The sequence below is a fragment of the Pteronotus mesoamericanus genome, unplaced genomic scaffold (assembly GCF_021234165.1).
Source record: "Pteronotus mesoamericanus isolate MK-2021 breed Mesoamerican mustached bat unplaced genomic scaffold, CSHL_Meso_final contig_130, whole genome shotgun sequence".
Classification (NCBI taxonomy): Eukaryota; Metazoa; Chordata; class Mammalia; order Chiroptera; family Mormoopidae; genus Pteronotus; species Pteronotus mesoamericanus.
In genome coordinates this window covers 30,630,253-30,649,724 of record NW_026555060.1, presented here as the reverse complement: position 1 = coordinate 30,649,724, position 19,472 = coordinate 30,630,253, and the positions used below count along the sequence as shown (strand labels likewise).

General features: G+C 42.3%; 1 protein-coding gene across 7 annotated transcripts in view; it reads right to left on the bottom strand.

The window, feature by feature from the left end:
• Positions 1-367: 367 nt before the first annotated feature.
• Positions 368-19,472, bottom strand: part of PRKCQ (protein kinase C theta) — a 120,618-nt gene continuing 101,513 nt past the window's right edge. For all 7 annotated transcript variants that reach the window (XM_054594000.1, XM_054593950.1, XM_054593989.1 and 4 more), the window contains 6 exons: positions 18,629-18,720; positions 16,968-17,030; positions 15,693-15,831; positions 10,904-11,092; positions 2,568-2,696; positions 368-1,785 (listed from right to left, as the gene is read on the bottom strand). In XM_054594000.1, coding sequence (XP_054449975.1) covers positions 1,630-1,785; positions 2,568-2,696; positions 10,904-11,092; positions 15,693-15,831; positions 16,968-17,030; positions 18,629-18,720 — 768 coding nt within the window. In that variant the 3' untranslated portion in view covers positions 368-1,629. The remainder of the gene's footprint in view (positions 1,786-2,567; positions 2,697-10,903; positions 11,093-15,692; positions 15,832-16,967; positions 17,031-18,628; positions 18,721-19,472) is intronic.

Genomic DNA, 19,472 nt, shown 5'->3' with positions numbered 1-19,472 from the left:
AGTGAAAGCAAGGAGGGGCAGGGGTTTTGGAAGTGACTTGGGGAAGGAGAAAAAGGAGCCTGTTAAGGGGGTAATCAAAGGTGACAGGGATGAAAGACGAAGGTGCTGGGTCAGAGGGTTCAAGGAGCTGAGATCAAAGAGAGGGTCTTCCCTGGTATAAAAAGCTGTAGAAAGGTAGACAAGGACTTAGGACATTCCACAAGGCCTGGCAAGAAGGTAACTCTTCAAGGAAGCAGTGGCAGGAGAGAGAGGCTGGAAGGCAGAGCTGAATTCGGGTATGGGAGAAGTAGAGGCAATGTGTATTGATTACCCCTAAAGAAATGCTGTGGTGAAGGGAAAGAGGAACAAAATACCAATGACTTAAGGGTTGTCTGAGTTTCTTACCCACTTTGGGATTTTTATTGATTTCTAAAATTTAAAACATCAACTCAGTCCTAGCCACATTTTGAAAACCATGACAGAACCAAGTTTTTGGGGGGACAAGTAGGGAATTAAACTATTAAGATGCATCCTTTTTTCATTCTTTTATTCCATGTTTACATATCCACCTCTTTGTCATTAAGTCACAACACTTTATCAAAATATACAAACAGCACAGATACTTAAGAATGTATAACTACAATTCTAATTAAACAAGATTGACTGCTACAACTAGCATGCATGGGTCTTTTATCTTGAGTGATGCCTAAAGGGAGACTTCTGAGTCATAGATAGATTCACCAGTAAGGGTACAGGAACTGTTTTTTCTTTCCCTGTAGAAGAATTATACACTTAATTTCTTTTCTTGTTAACATAAATGTGAGGATGGCAATGAGTGGCTGCCACTGTCCTGTATGTAATCAACTGAGAATGGATGGATGGAAAGGTTTATTGGCAGGAGTACCATGATTCACTCTACCTTTGCTGGACTGTAAATTTAACATCTATGTTGACAAGGTCCACAGAATAGGCACTCTTTTAAAACCTTCCATATCAGTGACAGGAGCTCTTTCCACTCGCCATTTCCCTCTTTCCTGTGAATTACATGGCTAATCATAATGAATGGATTGATAAATCTCAAGTTACAAGCTATGTTTATTATGAAGGATTCCCATAAAAACCTATTCAGGGCTTCCTCCCCCACCCCCCACCATTTACACTTCCACAGATGTACACAGAATAAAATGGATTAGTAGTTACTTGTCCACAGCTGGATGAAATCCATTATTATACCAGGCTTTCATGCATGGAACATGCAGTTTCAGTCTTGAGAAGTTTGTTTTCACTTTGCTCTGCTAGTCAAATATTTCATTGATCAGCAGTTGGATCACAAGTGTAGAACATAATTTAGAGCACAAATAAGTTTTCAAATCTTTCACAGTGCGAAGAACCATCCTTCAAGTAAATACCTATGGTTAGTAATGACCTAACTTCAAGAGTGGCTGTGAAAGATGATGAGAGAAACCAAAGGCGCCATCATTAGTGAAATTGAGTTGGTTTCTGCTACAGATACAGTCAGTGAGGAGCTGAAAGGCGTCAGCCTTTATCATTGAGTGTTTCTTTCTTTTCCAAGTCGAAAAGGAACCCAAGTTGTGTCACTCAAACCAGTTCACAGAGAGAAGGCAAATTCCTTCGTGTGTCTGGAGAGGTTCAGGATATCAGCTTCTCCATCCCTGGGTTAATGAAGGAAAAGTTTCTGAACATGTTCTGGTCCATACTGTTGATCAGGGCTCTGTCGGCGAACGACAGCCGGGGTTTCTCGTTTAAGAATTCCTTGTCGAAATTGCTGCAGTCATACGGTGATTTCTTGATCGGAGTTTAAGGGGGTAAAAAAGGGAAGAAAAGCAGCCACTGAATTAGTTACTTATCTTTACCTTTGTTATCAAGGCTACGATCTGTGTATGACAGAGTTGATGTTTGCAGATAAACTAAATACTTCCAGATGATCACATGTGGTTTTTGTTGAACATCTCTAATATCCTTACTCATCAATTTATCAATAGTATAATTAAATTCATACAATGGAATTCCACTGTAAACATTCAAATAGGATCTCATGTTTCTAGCTAATAATTTACATGAAGCAGGATTGGCAACATTTGAAAAAATGGTGAGCCCAAACTCGATCTCGGTCTTTTCAGTTAAGAGAGAACAATGGGTAGGTGGTGGGGACAGGGAGGGGGAGATGTCATTACAGGGCGGGAGCAGAAAGAAGGAGTTTTGCAAATTATATCTACTTCTGTTCTTTTATCAACATCCTTCACTGCCATTGGTTCCCCCACCCACGTTAATTTTATTATTAAACATCTTTGACTGTCTTCCAAGACAATGCAGTGTGGTACAAACTCTCCTCAAGCCACCTGGTCCATTTGGTGCCCATGGCAAAGAGAGAGGATGTAAAAACAAACACTCATAAATTCTGTTCAGTATGGTGTACAATTCAGCTTTCTAAGATTATCAAAAGTCAGCCTTACATATAGAGGAGCATAACTGAGAGTCAGGTACCTCCCACCCTCAAGAGAACCAGCAGACAATGTGGGAATAGAAGGAGAATGGCTGGAAGCAAATGTCCCTGGGTGTCTCCTTACCACTTTAGGCCTGAACGGTGGGTCAATCTCCTTTCTTTCAAGCTCTTCCCAGTTGATCTCCCGAAACAAAGGGTGCTGGCGGATATCTCCCCTCACTCCCAGTCTCTTTTCAGGTTCCCTCACAAAGAGCTGAAAAGGATCAGAAAGGGAGCAGTCACTTCTCCAGGGATGAGCCCATTCGCTTTATATGGAGGTTGCATTTCTTAGTGAGTGTCATGAATTTGACTCCACAAAGATAATGGCCTGGCTTTTTGCCACTTGCTTTTCTAACCTTAGTTTTTTTTACTTTCCATTATCAACTGCTGACTCAAGTCAAACTGGTGGCAAAACTCTCCTTCAAACAAGCCTTCTGAATATTCTGGAGTCTGAGATTTTGCTTCATTACTCCCTAGAAATGCTGTTTTTTTGAGTTGTATACACCTGGTTTGAAATCAGCTTTTCCCTGGGTTATTTTCCCTAGCAAGTTACAGCTGAGTTAGTTTCCTTACCTGCAAAGTGAGTGAAGCGTCCTTCCCACAGGGCCATTCTGAGGGTTAAATGAAGTTACAACAACAACACACACAGACATGTACACATGTGTGCACTAATTCCTGGTTTGTGAAACCCCACAAACATAGAGTAAGTGATTTTTTATTGTTTGGCTGATTGCCCATTAACCAAGTGTGTTTTCTTACAAGGCTGTCCTCTTAGGATTACAGTCTCACTATATAGGTATAATGTAAACTAGTTCCTAACAGTCAGCTCTGGGTAAGGCAACTGATTATGAGAATCACTCTTGAATCCTGCAATTCTGAAGGACAAGTAATCATTCAAATCATCTTTTGCCATCTCTGACCTGTTACATAGATATTTTCCTCTCTGTCCTCTCTCCTGCTACTTTCCCCGATGAAGTCAAAACGCACATTGGCCAGGACAGGAAAGAAACCTGGAAACTCATCAAAGTTAAACAAAACATGTCAAGGGCATTAAGGAACAAGAGAGTCCAAACTTGAAACCTAGAAAAGTCATGGGTCTCTGAGTGTCTGGAATAGTCATCCCTCTTTCTCACATCAGCTAGATGTTTATTTATGAAGCAACTGCTAGTTGGAGGCTATCATAAGGAGGCTGTGGGTCTTAAACAGAACCCATGGTGAAATGCAGGGATTTCATGAGGTTCTGGCAGAATTTTACCTCCATTCTCACCTAAATTGCAGGGATCTCTTGCTTTTACTTCTTATAAGAATAGCCAGTCTGTGTTTTAAAACATGGCTTTATTATGTTGCCTTACTACTTGAAAATCTCCAAAGTCTCTACTTTACCAAAAATAAAAATAAAGATAAAATAAATGCTGTAATAAATGCCAAAAATAAAGATAAAATACAACATGCTGTAACAAAATGGAGATTTTCTTTTTCTTTCTTTCTTTCTCTTTCTTTCTTTCTTTCTTTCTTTCTTTCTTTCTTTCTTTCTTTCTTTCTTTCTTTCTTTCTTTCTTTCCTTCCTCTCTCTCTCTCTCTCTCTCTCCCTCCTTCTTTCTTTCTTTTTTAATTAGGAGAATCTTTTTAGAAGTCTAAGTGAAACGCTTCATGAACCCACCCCAGTATATGCAAATGGTCTTGTCTTGGGCATGGTCCTAACTTCCTCTCCTTTTGCTGTAGGATGGCCACTGGGGCATCTCAGTGGAAACTTGGAGTTCCAAAGCATCTCATTGGAAAACCACTACACAGTGGAAATAACATGAGACTGTCATCTAAGAGGCTTACACCCACATGGCTTCCACCAAGTTTTCTGAATCTCAGTTTCCTTACCTGTAAAATGCAGAGTGAGGCAAGGTGATCTACACTCTTGTGAATCCTAAAGTCCTCTGAGCCACTTGGGCAGGCGTTCCAGGCTCTCTGTAGCCAAATGCTGGCACACATCCTTCATTTCCCACTGTAACCCTCTCTGCTGTTCAGACATGTCGACTCGTAGAATATGCTACCTGCCTTCCCTACCTCTGTCCTTTGTTAATGACACTTCCACCTTTTAAGAAGATACCTCTCCCCACATTCTGCTCCCATTTCATTCTCTTCATTGTTAGATCCTGACCCACCTTTCATGGTTTGGCTTACAACCCGTCTTCTTTGCAAAAGGTGAAAGATTTATATGATCTGAAGAGAAACAGGAGTATGTCCTCCCCGTCTCCTCTGTAAAGCTTTCTTTGATCACTTCAATTCATAGTGAGCTCTCTCTCCTTTTCAAGTCATGTTCATTGTTATTGGGTTGATTAGAGCCAGGCATTGTATAGATGCCTTAGCTATATCATCCTGATTTTAAAAACAGATTCTAAAAGCAGATATTATCTCAATTGTCAGTTGGGGAAACCAAAGCTCACAATAGCTAAGAAACTTGCTCAGGATCACAGGTCCAGCCAGTGATAGAGCCTGAATAATAAACAGCCCATCACTACTTCTGGTACTGGATAGTCTTCTTCTGCGCTCCATAGAATGTGGAGTTAGCTACATGTATACATGCACATGTATACATACATAGTTATGACTGCTGTTCCTACTAGAGTAGAGTGTAAGCTTTGGAGGGCAGACACCATTTTATGTTTCTGTTTCTTAGAGAATCTAGCACAGTGCCACACACAAAGTAGATGGTCAATAAATGGTTATTGAACAAATGAATAAGCTGTCTTTCTATTTATGTATTTGCAGATTATGTGTCTTCAGTCCTCATCTGTTAGCCTCTTGTTTTCAGCATATAGATCAGCATACACAAAAGGCACGAAGTTCACAAACATATTTTTCTGTAGAATCAAACACCAGTATGAGTCACCAGATGGAAAAGCAGATTGATTTTTTAGAAGCAGAGGGAATAAGTGACTTGCCCCATATCTCTTGCCTTGAAATGATCATAATAAATTATTGAACTCCACTTCTTAAGGACATTTTGATGAAACAAGACTAGAGAGAAGATGAAAGTGCCTCAAGAATAGGCCCCCCAAGCTAGCTAATTAAATGCTTCAGTGAATTAAGTTAGAAGTAACTGCTGGAGGCCAAGTGTGTACCATACTAGGTTTTCCATTAGATTTTTCTAGTAACATGGCATTTGTACCAAGAGGATCATGACAAAGAACCTTCTGAGACTGTTACATGTACCCATGAAATTTAAAAAAATAAATATTTTAAAAGATAAAATGTATAATGAGAATATAATATGACATCCAGTTTTGAGACCCAAAATTCTTTCTAGTTTTGTACACAACGGTAAATTATCATCTTTTCTGCCTGGCAGCCAACCACCCCCCTCCCCTCCCCCTCCCTGGTTCTAAAGATGACTGGTGACCTCACAGGCAGTCGTTGGGTCTGTGGCAGGGAATTCACATTGAGGGAATAAATGTTCATGAAGACAGACTTGGTTTTGTTCATAAAAGCTGTCAGAAGGGTGGTTTACATTTATAGGAAACAGCACACTGCTTACATAAATGACCAGGATGTAGCTGGAGTTTGTTTAAATTTATTCAACTGCTTAGGCAAGAAAGCAGTGCTGGGCTTCTGAGGACGGCTCCCAGGGCTTAGCACCTGTCACTGGAATCTTCTCTCTCTCCATCCCCTTCTCAGATACATCTTTCTACAAAAGGGAGAGTCATTTCTGTTTGAGATCATTAGTTTTCCATCATTTTTCCAAACAAAAGGACGGGACATCCTGGATGACTAAATGGGGAAGAAAGAGGCACTTCTTTGGTAATAGCCAACCATACTGCAGTGTCCCAGCTGTAATTCTTGACGAAGTGCAGTCTCTCCTCTGGGCAAATTGTTCAGTGTGCTACATGCATCCATGTACTATGAGGGGAGAGAGCCCCTCATACTGAACACTGGTGCTGTAACAGATGCCACTACTTGCTTTGTTTAGCTTTTCCAGAAGACCCATTGCACCTGGGTTTCACAACATTAGGTATAATTCCCTAGGGAAAGTTTCTCAGAAATATTGCTTTGGATTTTTGCAAAAAGGAGCTCAAAGATGTGGGGCTGTTGGATAAAGGTTATAGAGAAAATGAGCACAGATGAAATTAGAACCCAGTCTTATGGTCAGAAAATTGCATGATGGAAAATAATTTTTGTCAGCCCAGTTGCTAAAAATATGGGTGAGCTACTTTCCCCGCAACGGAGCAAGGACATGGAATTTTTATTAAGTCATGAGGTAAAGATTAAGCCCAAACTCTTCCATATGGATTTAAAACCTCTTGCACCAATGAATCCTTTTTCTCCCCTTATTGATCCCTAATTGTCTTGGTTTCTGCTCTATTTAAACATATTTATTTTCTACTCTAGCATCAAATCTTTTTCCTGCCACTGAAACTGCAGAAAATTTTTTTTTTTTTGGTGTTTGCTGGCATTTAGACTTACATTTTCTTCTAAATTTTTTATTTTGAAACAATTATAGTGACTTAGTATGCTTGGGCTGCTATAACAAAATGCCATAGACTGGGTGGCTTAAACAACAGACATTTATTTCTCACAGTTGAGGAGGCTGGAAATTCAAGATCAAGGAACCAGCATAGTCAGTTTCTGGTAAGGACGCTCTTCTTGGCTTATAGACAACCGTCTTCTTGCTGTGTGATCACATGGCCATTCCTTGGTGCATGTACTTGGAGGAAGAGATCTCTTTTCCACCTTTTGTAAGGGCATTAATACCATCCTGGAGGTCCCACCCCCATTACATCATCTACACCTAATTACCTACCAGAGGCTGCCTTACCTCTGATAACCATCATACTGAAGGATTAGGGCTTTAACCTATAAATTCTGTGGGACACATTCAGTCTCTACATGTAGGTTCGCAGCATGTTAAAATATACCACAGAGATGTCTGTGCACCCTTCACCTAGTTTCCTCTAATGCTTACACCTTACATGATTGTAGTATAATATCAGGACTGGGAAATTGGCATTGGCACAATATGGTGCAGTATGTCTAATTCTATGTGATTCTATCACGTGGGTTGAACTGGGTGACCACTGCAACAAACAAGATACAGAACTGTCCTGCCAAAGATTCCCCTTGGGATAGCCCTTAATAATCAATCCCCTGCTTCCATTATCCCTAACCCCTGACAACACAAATCTGATTCCCATCTCTACAGTGTCATCCTTTCAAGAATGCTACATACATGGACTCATAAAGCCAGCTCAATGCCCTGAGACCCACCAAGTTATTCTGTATATCAATAATAGTTTGTTCCTTTTTATTGCTGAGTAGTATTTCATATACATGACTTTTCATCTTTTCTCCTCCAACTGGAAGTAATTCTTTCCTCCTACCTAGTCTTTCTCTCCTTTGAAACCATTGCTCTCAGCATCTTTCCAATGACTCAACTTCTGCTCAACTCCACTTGGCCCCAGTTACTCCTTCACCCTCGCTCCTTGCCGAGAGCTCTCCCAGATCCCTAGGTGGAGCTGGGTTTGGGAAGCACAGCTGTTTAGCTTTATGCAGCATCAGCAGGTGAAGGTGGATTGCAATTCTATACACCTCCAGGGTCTCAAGAGAGCCAACAAGCTTTTTCCTTAGTTCCCTTTCCTGGTGGTTCCGTCCCGCCCCCGCTCAGGCCTTTTAAATGTGGCCCTTGCTTTGGATTAAACTGTGTCCACTCTAAATGTGTATGTCAAAGCCCTAACCACCAGTGTGAGTACTTAGAATATGGAAATAATTGAAGTTAAATGAGATCATAAGGGTGGGGCCTACTCAGGTAGGATTAGTGTTCTTTTAAGAGGAGAGAGCAGAGAGCACTCTGCAATTTCAGGACAGAGCTAGAAGGCAGACTGCAAGCTGGGAAGAAAGCTTTCACTAGACCAATGCTTCTGGACCTTGATCTTGTCCTTGCAGTCCCCAGAACTGTGAGTGAATACATGTTTTGTTGTTTAAGCCACCCAGTCTATAGTATTTTGTTACAGCAGCCAAGCCAACTAACATACCTCATGTTAAGTGCTCCAAAAAGCTGAGTGTAAAATAAATGTAGCAACTGTAATAATGCTTGAACTTGCCTTTATGTAAAGAAAATTGCTTACACTGTCATCCCGCTTTTATTTTTACTATTATCTTTTTTAAAAAATTGGTTAATTTTGAAATTAGCTTTCATTTTATGTGTTTTGTTCAGTCATTAAGAGTAAATTTAATTGATCATTTGGGGAGCTTTCTAGGTTTATTGCTCTTTGGATCACAGTCAGAAAAAGTGAAAGCTGAGTTGAACTGGCTCAGACTTTTAAACACCAGCACCTTGGACAGGGGGTGTTTTCTGGGGGATTTGTCAGCACTTCAGGTTCCACATCTTGATTCCTCAGGGAGAGCCCTGGAGTGGCCCCACCATTTCCAATAACCCAGACAAGCTGTCAGTTGTGTGAGAAAGGTAGAAGTGTTTGCCCTTTAAATTTAATTTCCGGCAGTTCCTCATGAAAAAAAAAGTAGCCTTAGTGAAAAAAGATGGGCCCGGTAATCTTTTTATAAGTTTATATTTAAAATTCACTGATCGCTTCTAATGTTGAAAGAGTTTATCTTATTTCCCTTTTCAATACAGAGAATAGCAAGGCTGAACATTATTTCCCTAAATGATTATTATTATTATTTTTTTAGTTAGCTGGGATCTGAGATGCCAGAAATCAAAACACTGTTTTGGTTCAAAACATCTATATTCTTGGCCCACTTTTTTTTAAAAGAGTTTTATTTCTTCATTTTTAGAGAGAGGGGAAAGGAGGGAGAAAGAGGACAGAAACATCGATCAGCTGCCTCATGCGCATCCCCAACTGGGGACCTGGTCTGCCACCCAGGCATGTGCCCTGACTGGGAATTGAACCTGGGACCTTTTGGTTCACAGGCCAGCACTCACTTCACTGAGACATACCAGGCAGAGCTTGGTCCACTTCTTTTAGATTCGTTTGCCTCACACTGGAAGGGCTCTCTTATCCGGAGAGTTGCCGGGATGGCTCAGTAAATGTAGGTGGTTATTATTACATGGAATTAGCATGTTGTATTACCATGATTTATTTTTAGTTTTTACAACTTGTTACAGTCAGACACTGTAGATGGTATCTTGAATCCTCAAAAAGGTAAACTGGGACTCTGGCTAACGTCCAAGTCTTTAATGATGGTTTTCAGTGCTTCTCCTGTCCCCTCATTGGTTTGCCCTGGGAGCTCCTGGTTCATAGCCAGTGATTCTCAGAGCCAAGTTTACATCTGTAGCACTGTACACTGATTCTTAATTGATCTTGGGCTATCACAGACAGAGGTCTGAACCCTGTGTTGATGGTAAATTCTGGAGATTGCTGCTGAGATGGTGGTGGCCTGCATTCTTGGAGTTTTAGGGTAAAAATGCATGAATATTTCCAGTGGACACAGGTAGGGGAGGTGGCAGGAGTGCTCGTCTGCCTAAGAGACTTTGCCTAGCAGGTGGCAGGCAGTGAGAGTGCCAGAGTCCCAGTGGGAGGGAGTGCTGCTGAGGTGGGGGCTGGGGTAGAGCTGGGCTGGGGAATGCACCGAGTAGCCTGCATCTCAAGGGCTTCAGCCAAAAATGTCCCCAGTGATAGGGATTTTAAAAAATGCTGCTAAAATGCCACAGCAAAGTCTTGGCTTTAACAACCTACCAAATTGAAAGAGCATGAAGCCACCCAGCCATATAAGGACAGTTCTTTCTACTCATTGTCCCTCTATCCTCTACCTGCTTTTAACCTGGTATAGCCTGAAATAGAAACTCCAGAGCTGGAGAGGAAGAGAACAAAGACACACATAGTATGACCACACTTCCTTCTCCAAAGGCAAGCACTGCCAGCCATGAACTTGGCCAAGGGAGAGGGAGTAGGACTCTTCGCTTCAGAGTTAATAGTGATGTGATAACTTATATCTTGGACTGAACAGTTTTAATTTACCAACTGAGGTGGAGTATTATGACTTAAGAGTGACAAGTGGTTTGTCTTTTACCTAAGAATGAGCAGAAAAGTCATGCATCCTGTCCAAGTTTTCAGCCAGGAGCAGGGGAAGATGAATTGGACTGAATAGATTTAATAGGGACTATGGGGAAACAAAAAGTTGAGTTTTAAGCTACAAATTCTGCTTGTTCCATGGACTAGTTATATCTCAAAGTGGAGCATCCAAGAGTTATGAAACTGGTTTTTTTTTTGCAAATCATGCACATGTGGATTTATTGCTACTATATGTTCATCATATTGGTGCCTCAGTTAAGGCAGAGATGGTTAGATTTCCGTTTGATTCAATACAACTGTTGCTTACTTTACCGTGTATAAATCCGAGCTTAGAAGTGAATGACAATACTGATTAGAAAACCTAATGCTAACCTGATGAAGTCTCCTTGACTTCATTTCTTACCTTCACTAAAAGGTCCTTAGCCTCCTTCTCAAGCCATCGTGGGTAAAAGGGGTTGTCCATGCGGATGGAGTGGAAGAGCTCTTCTTCATCTTGCCCATGAAAAGGTGACTGACCAATTAGCATTTCATAGAGGAGAACACCAAAGGACCACCAGTCAACAGAATGGTTGTATTTCTGACCCAGCAAGATCTGTGTGACCAAAAGGCAGAGGTATAATTAATAAAAATGAAGTTGAGGACTGAAAACCTTGCATGGGCTTTTTCAAGGACATTCAGTAAATAATTGATGGTGATGACAGTAGTATGTGGTTTTAACAAAGATCACACTGAAAACTGAATCTTTTGAGAAGCTAATGATTGGATGCAAATGAGTGGGCAGTGCTAAAATGGAGTAAACATTTTTGAGTTTCAGTTTCTACTTTTCTTCTGGCCTTAAGTGAAACAACTGAACTGTGTGTCCCATTAACTTCCATTTCCCGTGTGATGTGAGGGCTTGGGCAGTAGGTTCAGGCCTAAGAAAGCTGGTGTCCATCCCAGCTCCCCTGTGCCTCTGAGGTAACCAACTAAACCAAATCCAGTGTTGCACTTCTACCACCCCGAGTCTTTGCATAAAGTTTATGTAGGTAATCAAGTATCCAGAGAGGTCATCTGAACAAGTCCATTCTTTAAATCCTAACTAGTCATGGTTTATAACTCTAAGAGAGTCAAATTTTGTGACTGTGCCATGAGACAGACTAGGATACCAATATTTTGAGTAGATACCAATGTTTTGAATAGAACTGGTCTGGCCTATTCTTAAGAAAAGCGAATTTAAAGTCTGGAATCCCACCTAATTTTTAAAAATTTCTACGCTTTTACCAATCCACTTTCTGGCATAACAGGCTTTGTACTTGGGTCTTCAGCAACTTTCTTTTTAATGTTGGATCACAGAGAGTGTACATGTCACTAAGCTCAATCCTTTTCATCCCTACAAACCATGCTGTACCCTTCTCTAAAACAGTACATAGGGCTCTGACTGGTGTGGCTCAGTGGGTTTGGTGTCATCTCTCAAACCAAAAGGTTGCTGGTCAGAGAACACGCCTGGGTTGTGGGCTAGGTCCCTGGTTGGTGGCATGCGAGAGGCAAATGATTGATGTTTCTCTCTCTTCTTTCTTTTTCCCTCCCTTCCCCTCTCTCTAAAAATAAGTAAATAAAATCTTAAAAAAAAATGTACATAGGATCCATCAATGCATGGATGGATAAACAGTGTGGTCTGTATATAAAGTAGAATACTATTCAGCTTTAAAAAGAAAAGAAATCCTGACATATGATACAGCACGGGTGAACCTCGAGGACCTTGTGCTAAGTGAAATAAGCCTGTAACAAAAAGAAAAATGCTGCATAGTTCCATTTATGTGTGGTACCTAGAGGAGTCAATTTCATAGAGACAGAAAATGGAATGATGGTTTCTAGGGGCTGGGGGACATGGGGAGTTGTTGTTTAATGAATACAGAGTTTTGGTTGTGCAAGAAAAAAAGTTCAAGAGATCAGTTGCATGACAATGTGAATGTGCTTAACAATACTGATTGTACTTTTTAAAATGGTTAAGCTGGTATGTTTTATGGTGTGTATATCTTACCACAATTAAAATCAGCGCATAGTAGAAACACAATTTTTAAATGGAGAAGAGAAAATCCTTGCCTTTCATGACTGCTGCTGGCAAAATGGTTTGAGGGCAAGTTGCTTTATTACCCAAAACAAAATGGCGATAGATGGAATAATAATAATATTGAAATACTAAATTTAAAAAGCAAGATTTGATCCTCTTGGAGTCCTTTTCACCCGGCCATTTAAGGCTTAGCTCACCTGTGTGAGCACACCTACAAACACACAGAAATCATGTTACTGTAGCTTCCTCATTTGAAATGGAATTTCCCCCTTCATAAATGGGCCTTTGGAATGGATAGTGGAATGGCAGCACTGATCGCCTTAGGAAAGAAAAATGACATGATAGTTTTAGACATTTGAGTATTTTCCAGGGAAGCTTGTATGTCTTAATGCTGGTGAAGTTTTTGATGCAGTAGAATAATGTGCTCAGCAACCATCTCTGGCCCTTGCCTGGCCCCAGGCCTGTCCTTGGGCAAGGAGACAAGCTTGGAGTGAGGCTCAGGCATACTGTGAAAGTATCTCTAACATAAGACTTGCCAAGCAAACAACAACAACAACGAAACAGTTATGAAGGCCGTGCAAACTCCACAGCACGTTCTACTTCTGCCTTAGTCCCTTATTGTGTAGTTTACATAATATTTTATACACTGGGTTGTAAGGACCCAGTGAAAAGTAAGAAAGATAAAGTGCTTTGCTGTATGGAAATGGCTATATGTTATATGATAAATATCTGTCTTGACTAATGGGTACCCATTTGTGACAATAAAGATCAAGCTGCAAACAGAATTTATCAGTCAAACCTCCGGGATAAAAACACTATCCACTAGCCAAACTCAATAGTTGAATGCTAAAGTTTACCTTAAAGTTTATTAAAAAAAACAACAACTTTGCCTTAAGGAATAATGTAAAAGTAGACCCAAGGAGAATGATAAAGAAAATAAAGATGTGCACACGTACACAATCATTTCAGATACTTGCCTGGAGTGAGGCCCGGTGCACACGCAATTCCCAGGATATGCCACAAGGGAGAGCCCAAAGCAACCAGAAACTGCGTGAGCACCACCTCTTTATATGTAAACAACTTCATTTGGCAGGAAAATGAAAAGGATTTTGGAGGACAGGAGACAGCTGTGGTGGTAATTAAGTCATCTAAGCCTAGGTGATGCTAATAAAGAATTTTAGTCTTAAGTTAGAAGGAAGAAAAAAATGTAGATTTCTACTCAATGACATACTGTTAAAACAGAATGTCTGTAAATGCTTGCTGATAGGGTTTTCCAGGCAGTGTGTGTTTTATTTGTAAGAACCTCTGAGGTAGGTCCTGTTATCCCCAAGAAAGGAAGTGGTTGGACTTAGGGAGGTTACATGTCTTATTTAAGGTCCCGTAGTTAGTGTGTTGAAATTTATGTTCTGAAGCCTGGTCTTTGGCTGTTTAATCTCATTATTTTAATGAACCATAAATATATACTATTAATAAATATAACACAATTTAGTTATTTAAAACTATTTTATCTTCAGTTCAACCTGATTATATTCCTCTTTATGCATATTTTATAACACACATACTATATTGGCAAAAATGTATGAGGTTCATGTAAAATAAGTACACATAGAGTGGGGATGCTTTTTTAACAGATAAAGGAGCAGGTCAAAAAGTTTGAAAACATAAGGGGATCCAAGATGGTGGCAGAGTAGGCGGACGCTACACTAACCTCCTCCTAGGACCAAACTGGAATTACAACGAAATCATAGAAAAATGACCCTGAATAACCAAATGAACACTAGCTGGCGAGAAGCCTTATGACCAAGGACAGACAGAAGAAACCACTTCACCACATCAAGGCTGTAATTAGGTCAGAATCACATACACACAGAACTGTTGAAAATATATAAAGATGCACTGGCAGTTGGACGGCGACGGGGAGGAAAGCCAGGTTAAAGGGTATCACTGGGGTCCAGACAAGAGATATCTATGCCTGGAGTCAGGTATTAGCAATAAGGATGTGAAGGGATTGGAGAAGTTTGGGAGACTGAGGCAAAGGGATTCATTTTGCGCAGGGGTCCCTAACCCCGGGGCCATGGACCGGTACGAGTCTGTGGCCTGCTAGGAACTGGGCCTCCGTGTGCCAAGCCCTGCACTTGGTCCTTGGGTAGAAAAGTAAAAAGATCACACTAATCTATATATGTGACAAAATGGTATAGAATACATCTTGTACCAGTATCAGTTTCCCGGTTTTGATTGTACCACAGATGTAACCATTGGAACAAACTAGGTGAAGGGTATATGTGGGTGAGATTTCTGCACTCCTTCTGCAACTTCTTATGAATCTATAATTGTTTCAAAATAAAAAGTTATTAAAAAGGGAATCAGAAACAGCCCCAGACTTCAGAGCAATCACCCAGTGGTGCAGGAAGATTCAAAGATAAAAAAGCCAGGATGACAATTGTTATGCCACAGGAAAGGCTGCATGGCTGGGGGGTCCGGTCTGCCCAGGTGGCCGCTGCCGGGACTCCCTAAAACGGAGAGGGGAGGGGAGGGGAGGGTGGGAGGGATGGATGTCTTCAGAGCAAATGTGGTTCTCCTGGGGGCTCTGAATATGAGAACCATGCCTCTCCTCCCCGTTTTTTTAAAACTTTCCTAGGTTTTCTCATCTTATGCTCGCAGTAACATGTGATACAAGCACTGTCCTCAGTTCGCAGAAGAGGGACTACGTCAGCGCACTCAGCAGTCTCTCCACACTCACACAGTGGCAGCTTAGAGACCACAGGGTAGGTTTTCCTGGTCCCAAAATGAACCTGCCAGACTTAGGCGGCCACTTATGATCCCATTCAGTGTCCACTTGGTTCTTCCCCATTGTTTTCCCTGGTGGGTCTGAGCAGAGTGAGGATATTTTAAGGCGGGGGGTGGGGGAGGCCACGATAGAAAAGACATTCATGACTTGGAGAAAAAACCTAACCAGCATGAGTACCATCCCCCATGAAACAATAACAGCAGCTGTTATGTGCGGCCCCACTTATGAAATACTCAGAAAAACAAATTTAAATCCTGAACCAAAATACTTAAAATCTTCTGATTTTCAGGGAGAAGGAGCAGCGATGCTTGGCCCGGGGTGTGCTGGGCTGGAAAGGGGCGGTGCACATCCTACCTCGGGGGCGATGTAGTCAGGGGTCCCGCAGAAAGTGTTTGTCTTGGCGTCTCCTAACATGTTCTCCTTGCACATTCCAAAGTCCGCTATCTTGATATGTCCATCTTTGTCTAACAGGATATTATCTAGCTTCAGGTCCCTGAAAAACAAAAGCAAAGCACAATCTCACTTTAATAATTCCAATTTTGCTAAGATAGAATTGCCATCTGACGGGTGGTCTCATCACTCTACATAGGGCAGCCCTCGCCTGGCCGTACCCTGCGGAATCAGAGAGCTGTCCCTAAGTGAACTGGTAGCCGCTTGTGCGCACCACAGCCCGGTCCCAACCATTCTGACTGAAAGTTTCTGGGCTGGATGATGCAGAGTTCCTGTCCTCAGCAGCTGGTGCAGGGCACCACGTAACCCTTGCTGATGACTCCAGGTCAGGGCTGTGAGCGTCTGCTCCAGAAGAGCACACGATCCCACTCTCCTGCATCCCCTCAGTTGTCTTCCCTTTCTGTCTGGCTCTCAACTGTCCCTCCTCTCTGTGTCGCTGTGCAGGCCTCCAGCAGGTGGGCCGGCGTCCTGTCTAGCTCCTCTCTTTTTTTATGTTTACTTTTTCCCCCTCATTCTGCAGTGAGTCAGGAACCAGACAACTAAGCTTTTGAATATTCATGTGTTAAATAAATGTCAACTATGTTTTGAGAAAAGAAGTCAGGAGATTGAAGTACAATAGCTTTCATCAAAGAAGGATGTGAAACGACGGCGTACAATGGAGAGATTTTGGACAGACATCCATTCACAAAAGAGGTCGCACGTGGTGTTCTGTGCATGTCCACAAGGTGCAGGCTCCCAGGTTTCCATCAGTGTGTCTGAGTGCTCAAGGGAGAGCTCCCCCCACCCAAAGGAGAACATTCCATCAACATTTCTAGGCAGCCCAAAGGAAATGCAGGCAAAGACAACAGCTGTGAGAGACATAATTGAGGAAGCAATAACATATAAAAGAGAAAGCACAGTATTAGAAGGGAATGAGAAAAATGGAGGTGAGAGGATGAATAGGAGAAAGGACCGGAATAAAGAACTAGATAGGATTAGAACCTTACTGCTTTTGAGATTGGAATTTATTACTTGGTTGTGGTTAAAGCATCATCTGTGTTATCACTATGGGCAGGAAGCCTGGGTGAGAAACAAAAACACTCTGGACTTTTCATGGCACTAAGGTACAATGATTATGTTAACCAGACCAGGAAACACAGATAGATGCCTCAGTATTCGTCTCCAAAGGGTAAACTGTACCTGTAGACAATGCCTTTGGAATGAAGGAACTGCAGACCAAGAATGATTTCAGCAGCATAAAACCTGAGGGAAGAAAATCAGGGTTCACCGTGAAGGCATTAACAGAGCAAAATAAAACCCCCATTTTTATCTAGTGAGTGCTCCACACAGTCCAATGCTAAGTGTACACACTCAACTTTGTATGTACACAATTTATCTGTATACACACACAATCTTTTTTCATCCTAACAAAAGGAAGATGAGACTGAAGCAGAGCTGGTATCCTAAGTAAGCCCTACCTGCAGCCAGTGCTCATTTTTATATTTTAATCTACAATGCTCAAACTGTCACTTTTTTCCTAATAAAACATCCACAAACATTAAGTGTAATAGTATAGTAAAACAGGAAAATAGTTTTCCCTTTTATTTTTAAACTCTGCTTGGAGTCTTTAGACCAGTGTGCAGGGTCATTCCAAATAGAATTGACTTGTTTGTGTGCAAGAAACGCAGCCCGAAAGGGGGCGGGGGAAGGGTGCGAGAAGATGGGAGGGATACTGGGCCCTCCATTCTCAATGGCAGACTGGAGGGCAATGAATTTGCACTAGCACCGGGGGGACTGAAGCTGAGGATGAGGGAGAACTTGGGAGCGAGGTTTGCTGGATCTCCTGGGAGGCCCTGAGGATACACTGGATAGCCTGAGCCTGATGGCCGGCTCCTCTTACAGAGCTGGAAAGGGGGTTGGGCCGAGTGAAACCTTTCCAGCAGAAAAATGCCAGGTGGTTTCTCAGCTGTGGCTACACCATACAACTGTCTCTGGGCAGTTTGCTGATGGCTCCTGAAGGCAACGAGATTAGCAGCGTGTGTCCCACTGGATCTCACAAAAGAGCCCCTTCAGCAGGGTTTCTGCAGGAGCTGGGGAGCAAGCCATCTTTTCAGCCCAGCTCAGACTCCACCACTCAAAGCATTCATTGGGGGCAAGCGAAAGATTACTGAAGAAATAAAGCCAGTGCATGCCCCGCATTTTTAAATGGGCCTGGTGGCACCGTTTTTTTTTTTTTGGTTGCTGTTGAATGTCACAGCGGTTTTACCACTTTTGAAAGAGGGACCACGAGGGGTGGGGGTGGGGGAACAGTGGCTGGGCGTCCTCAGCTGCAGTCCCACCGGGCAAGCACAGCCTGTTCGATTCCGCTTGTGTTTAGAGTTGCCCAAGAAGGTGAAGATTTATTCTCAGACTAAGCCTCCCTCACGGTTTCCTAATTCTCTTGCCCTGGAGCCACATGCTTTATAGCTTCACATTGACTGTCCCACTAAAGACCATGGCTGAAGCGTCATTCTGCAACCACCTTTAAGATCTGTGCTCCATTTAACGGCCCCCTTTTGAAAGGGCAAATATTTTCTCACATGCTCACATGCTCCTGAGGAATGGGAGCATCTCTTTGAGAAACTAAAAAGTTGATTTCAAAACACAGGGAAATTAAACAAAACTGACAAGAACGTAAGAGTCACAAACTGGGAACACCGTTGCCCTGTGTGATCATTCGCAGGGTTCCCTCGCCCTGAGAGTTAAGCATGCTGGGTGCAGAAACACAAACAGTTCAGGGAAAGCATATTCTGTGGCCACTGTGGGGACACAGTAACTGCTGAGAGCGATGGAAACCCCCAAACCCTTCAAAGGGCTCTTACGTTGCTCTGGAAAGGTCAAACTTGTGGCAGCTTTGGATGTGGTACATTAAGTCTCCTCCGTTGAGATATTCCATCACAAAAAAGAGGTTTTCCTAGGAAAAAACAAAAACAGTTTCAACCTTTAGCTTCCTTTAAAAAAAAAAAAAAAAACACAAGCATGGATTGAGATGATTTCACAGGAACCAATTCTGTCTTGAGATCACTTATAAAAAAGACTGTTAAAGTAATTTAGCTGATCTGCAGTATTTCTGAACCCCCAGAAGGCTGGGAGCCCGTGGAATGCCCTCTAGGATGCCCGTGTGCCAGGACTCAGCAGCTGCGGCCAACATGAGGGAGGGTGCACCTGGATTTGCCCAGTGGGGATGGTGTTGGGCATTTTGTGGGTGCTGGTTGTATACCTCTGAAATGTACAGTGTCTACGGTAGAATAAACACAAATTGGGGCTCTGTTGCCAGCGGCAGGGTGAAAGCATCCATTCATTCAACAATCAGGAAGTAGTTGCGAACACAGTTTACAGGCATGGCCCCTCTGGGAGAAACGAGTGTGGAGATGCTCATTGCTGCCTCATCCATCAAAGATGATGAGACACAGTCCTGCATTCAGGGAGCTTGCAATCTCGTGTAGCCTTTATTCCTCTCCAGTGCAGGCTCTGCTTGTGGCAAGCCACAGCTTAAAAGCCTGTTGCCTCTAGCAGAGGGCTCCCTGTGTGTCGTTAGAGCTGGCACCCTTGAGTGGCAGCTGTCAAAGGCAGGGTTGAGGTCTGCCAGGTGTGGTCAGAGTTTCAGAAGTGACTGTGATTCCAGGAAGCCTGAGCTCCTCTTACTATGTGGGACCCTACGTCCTC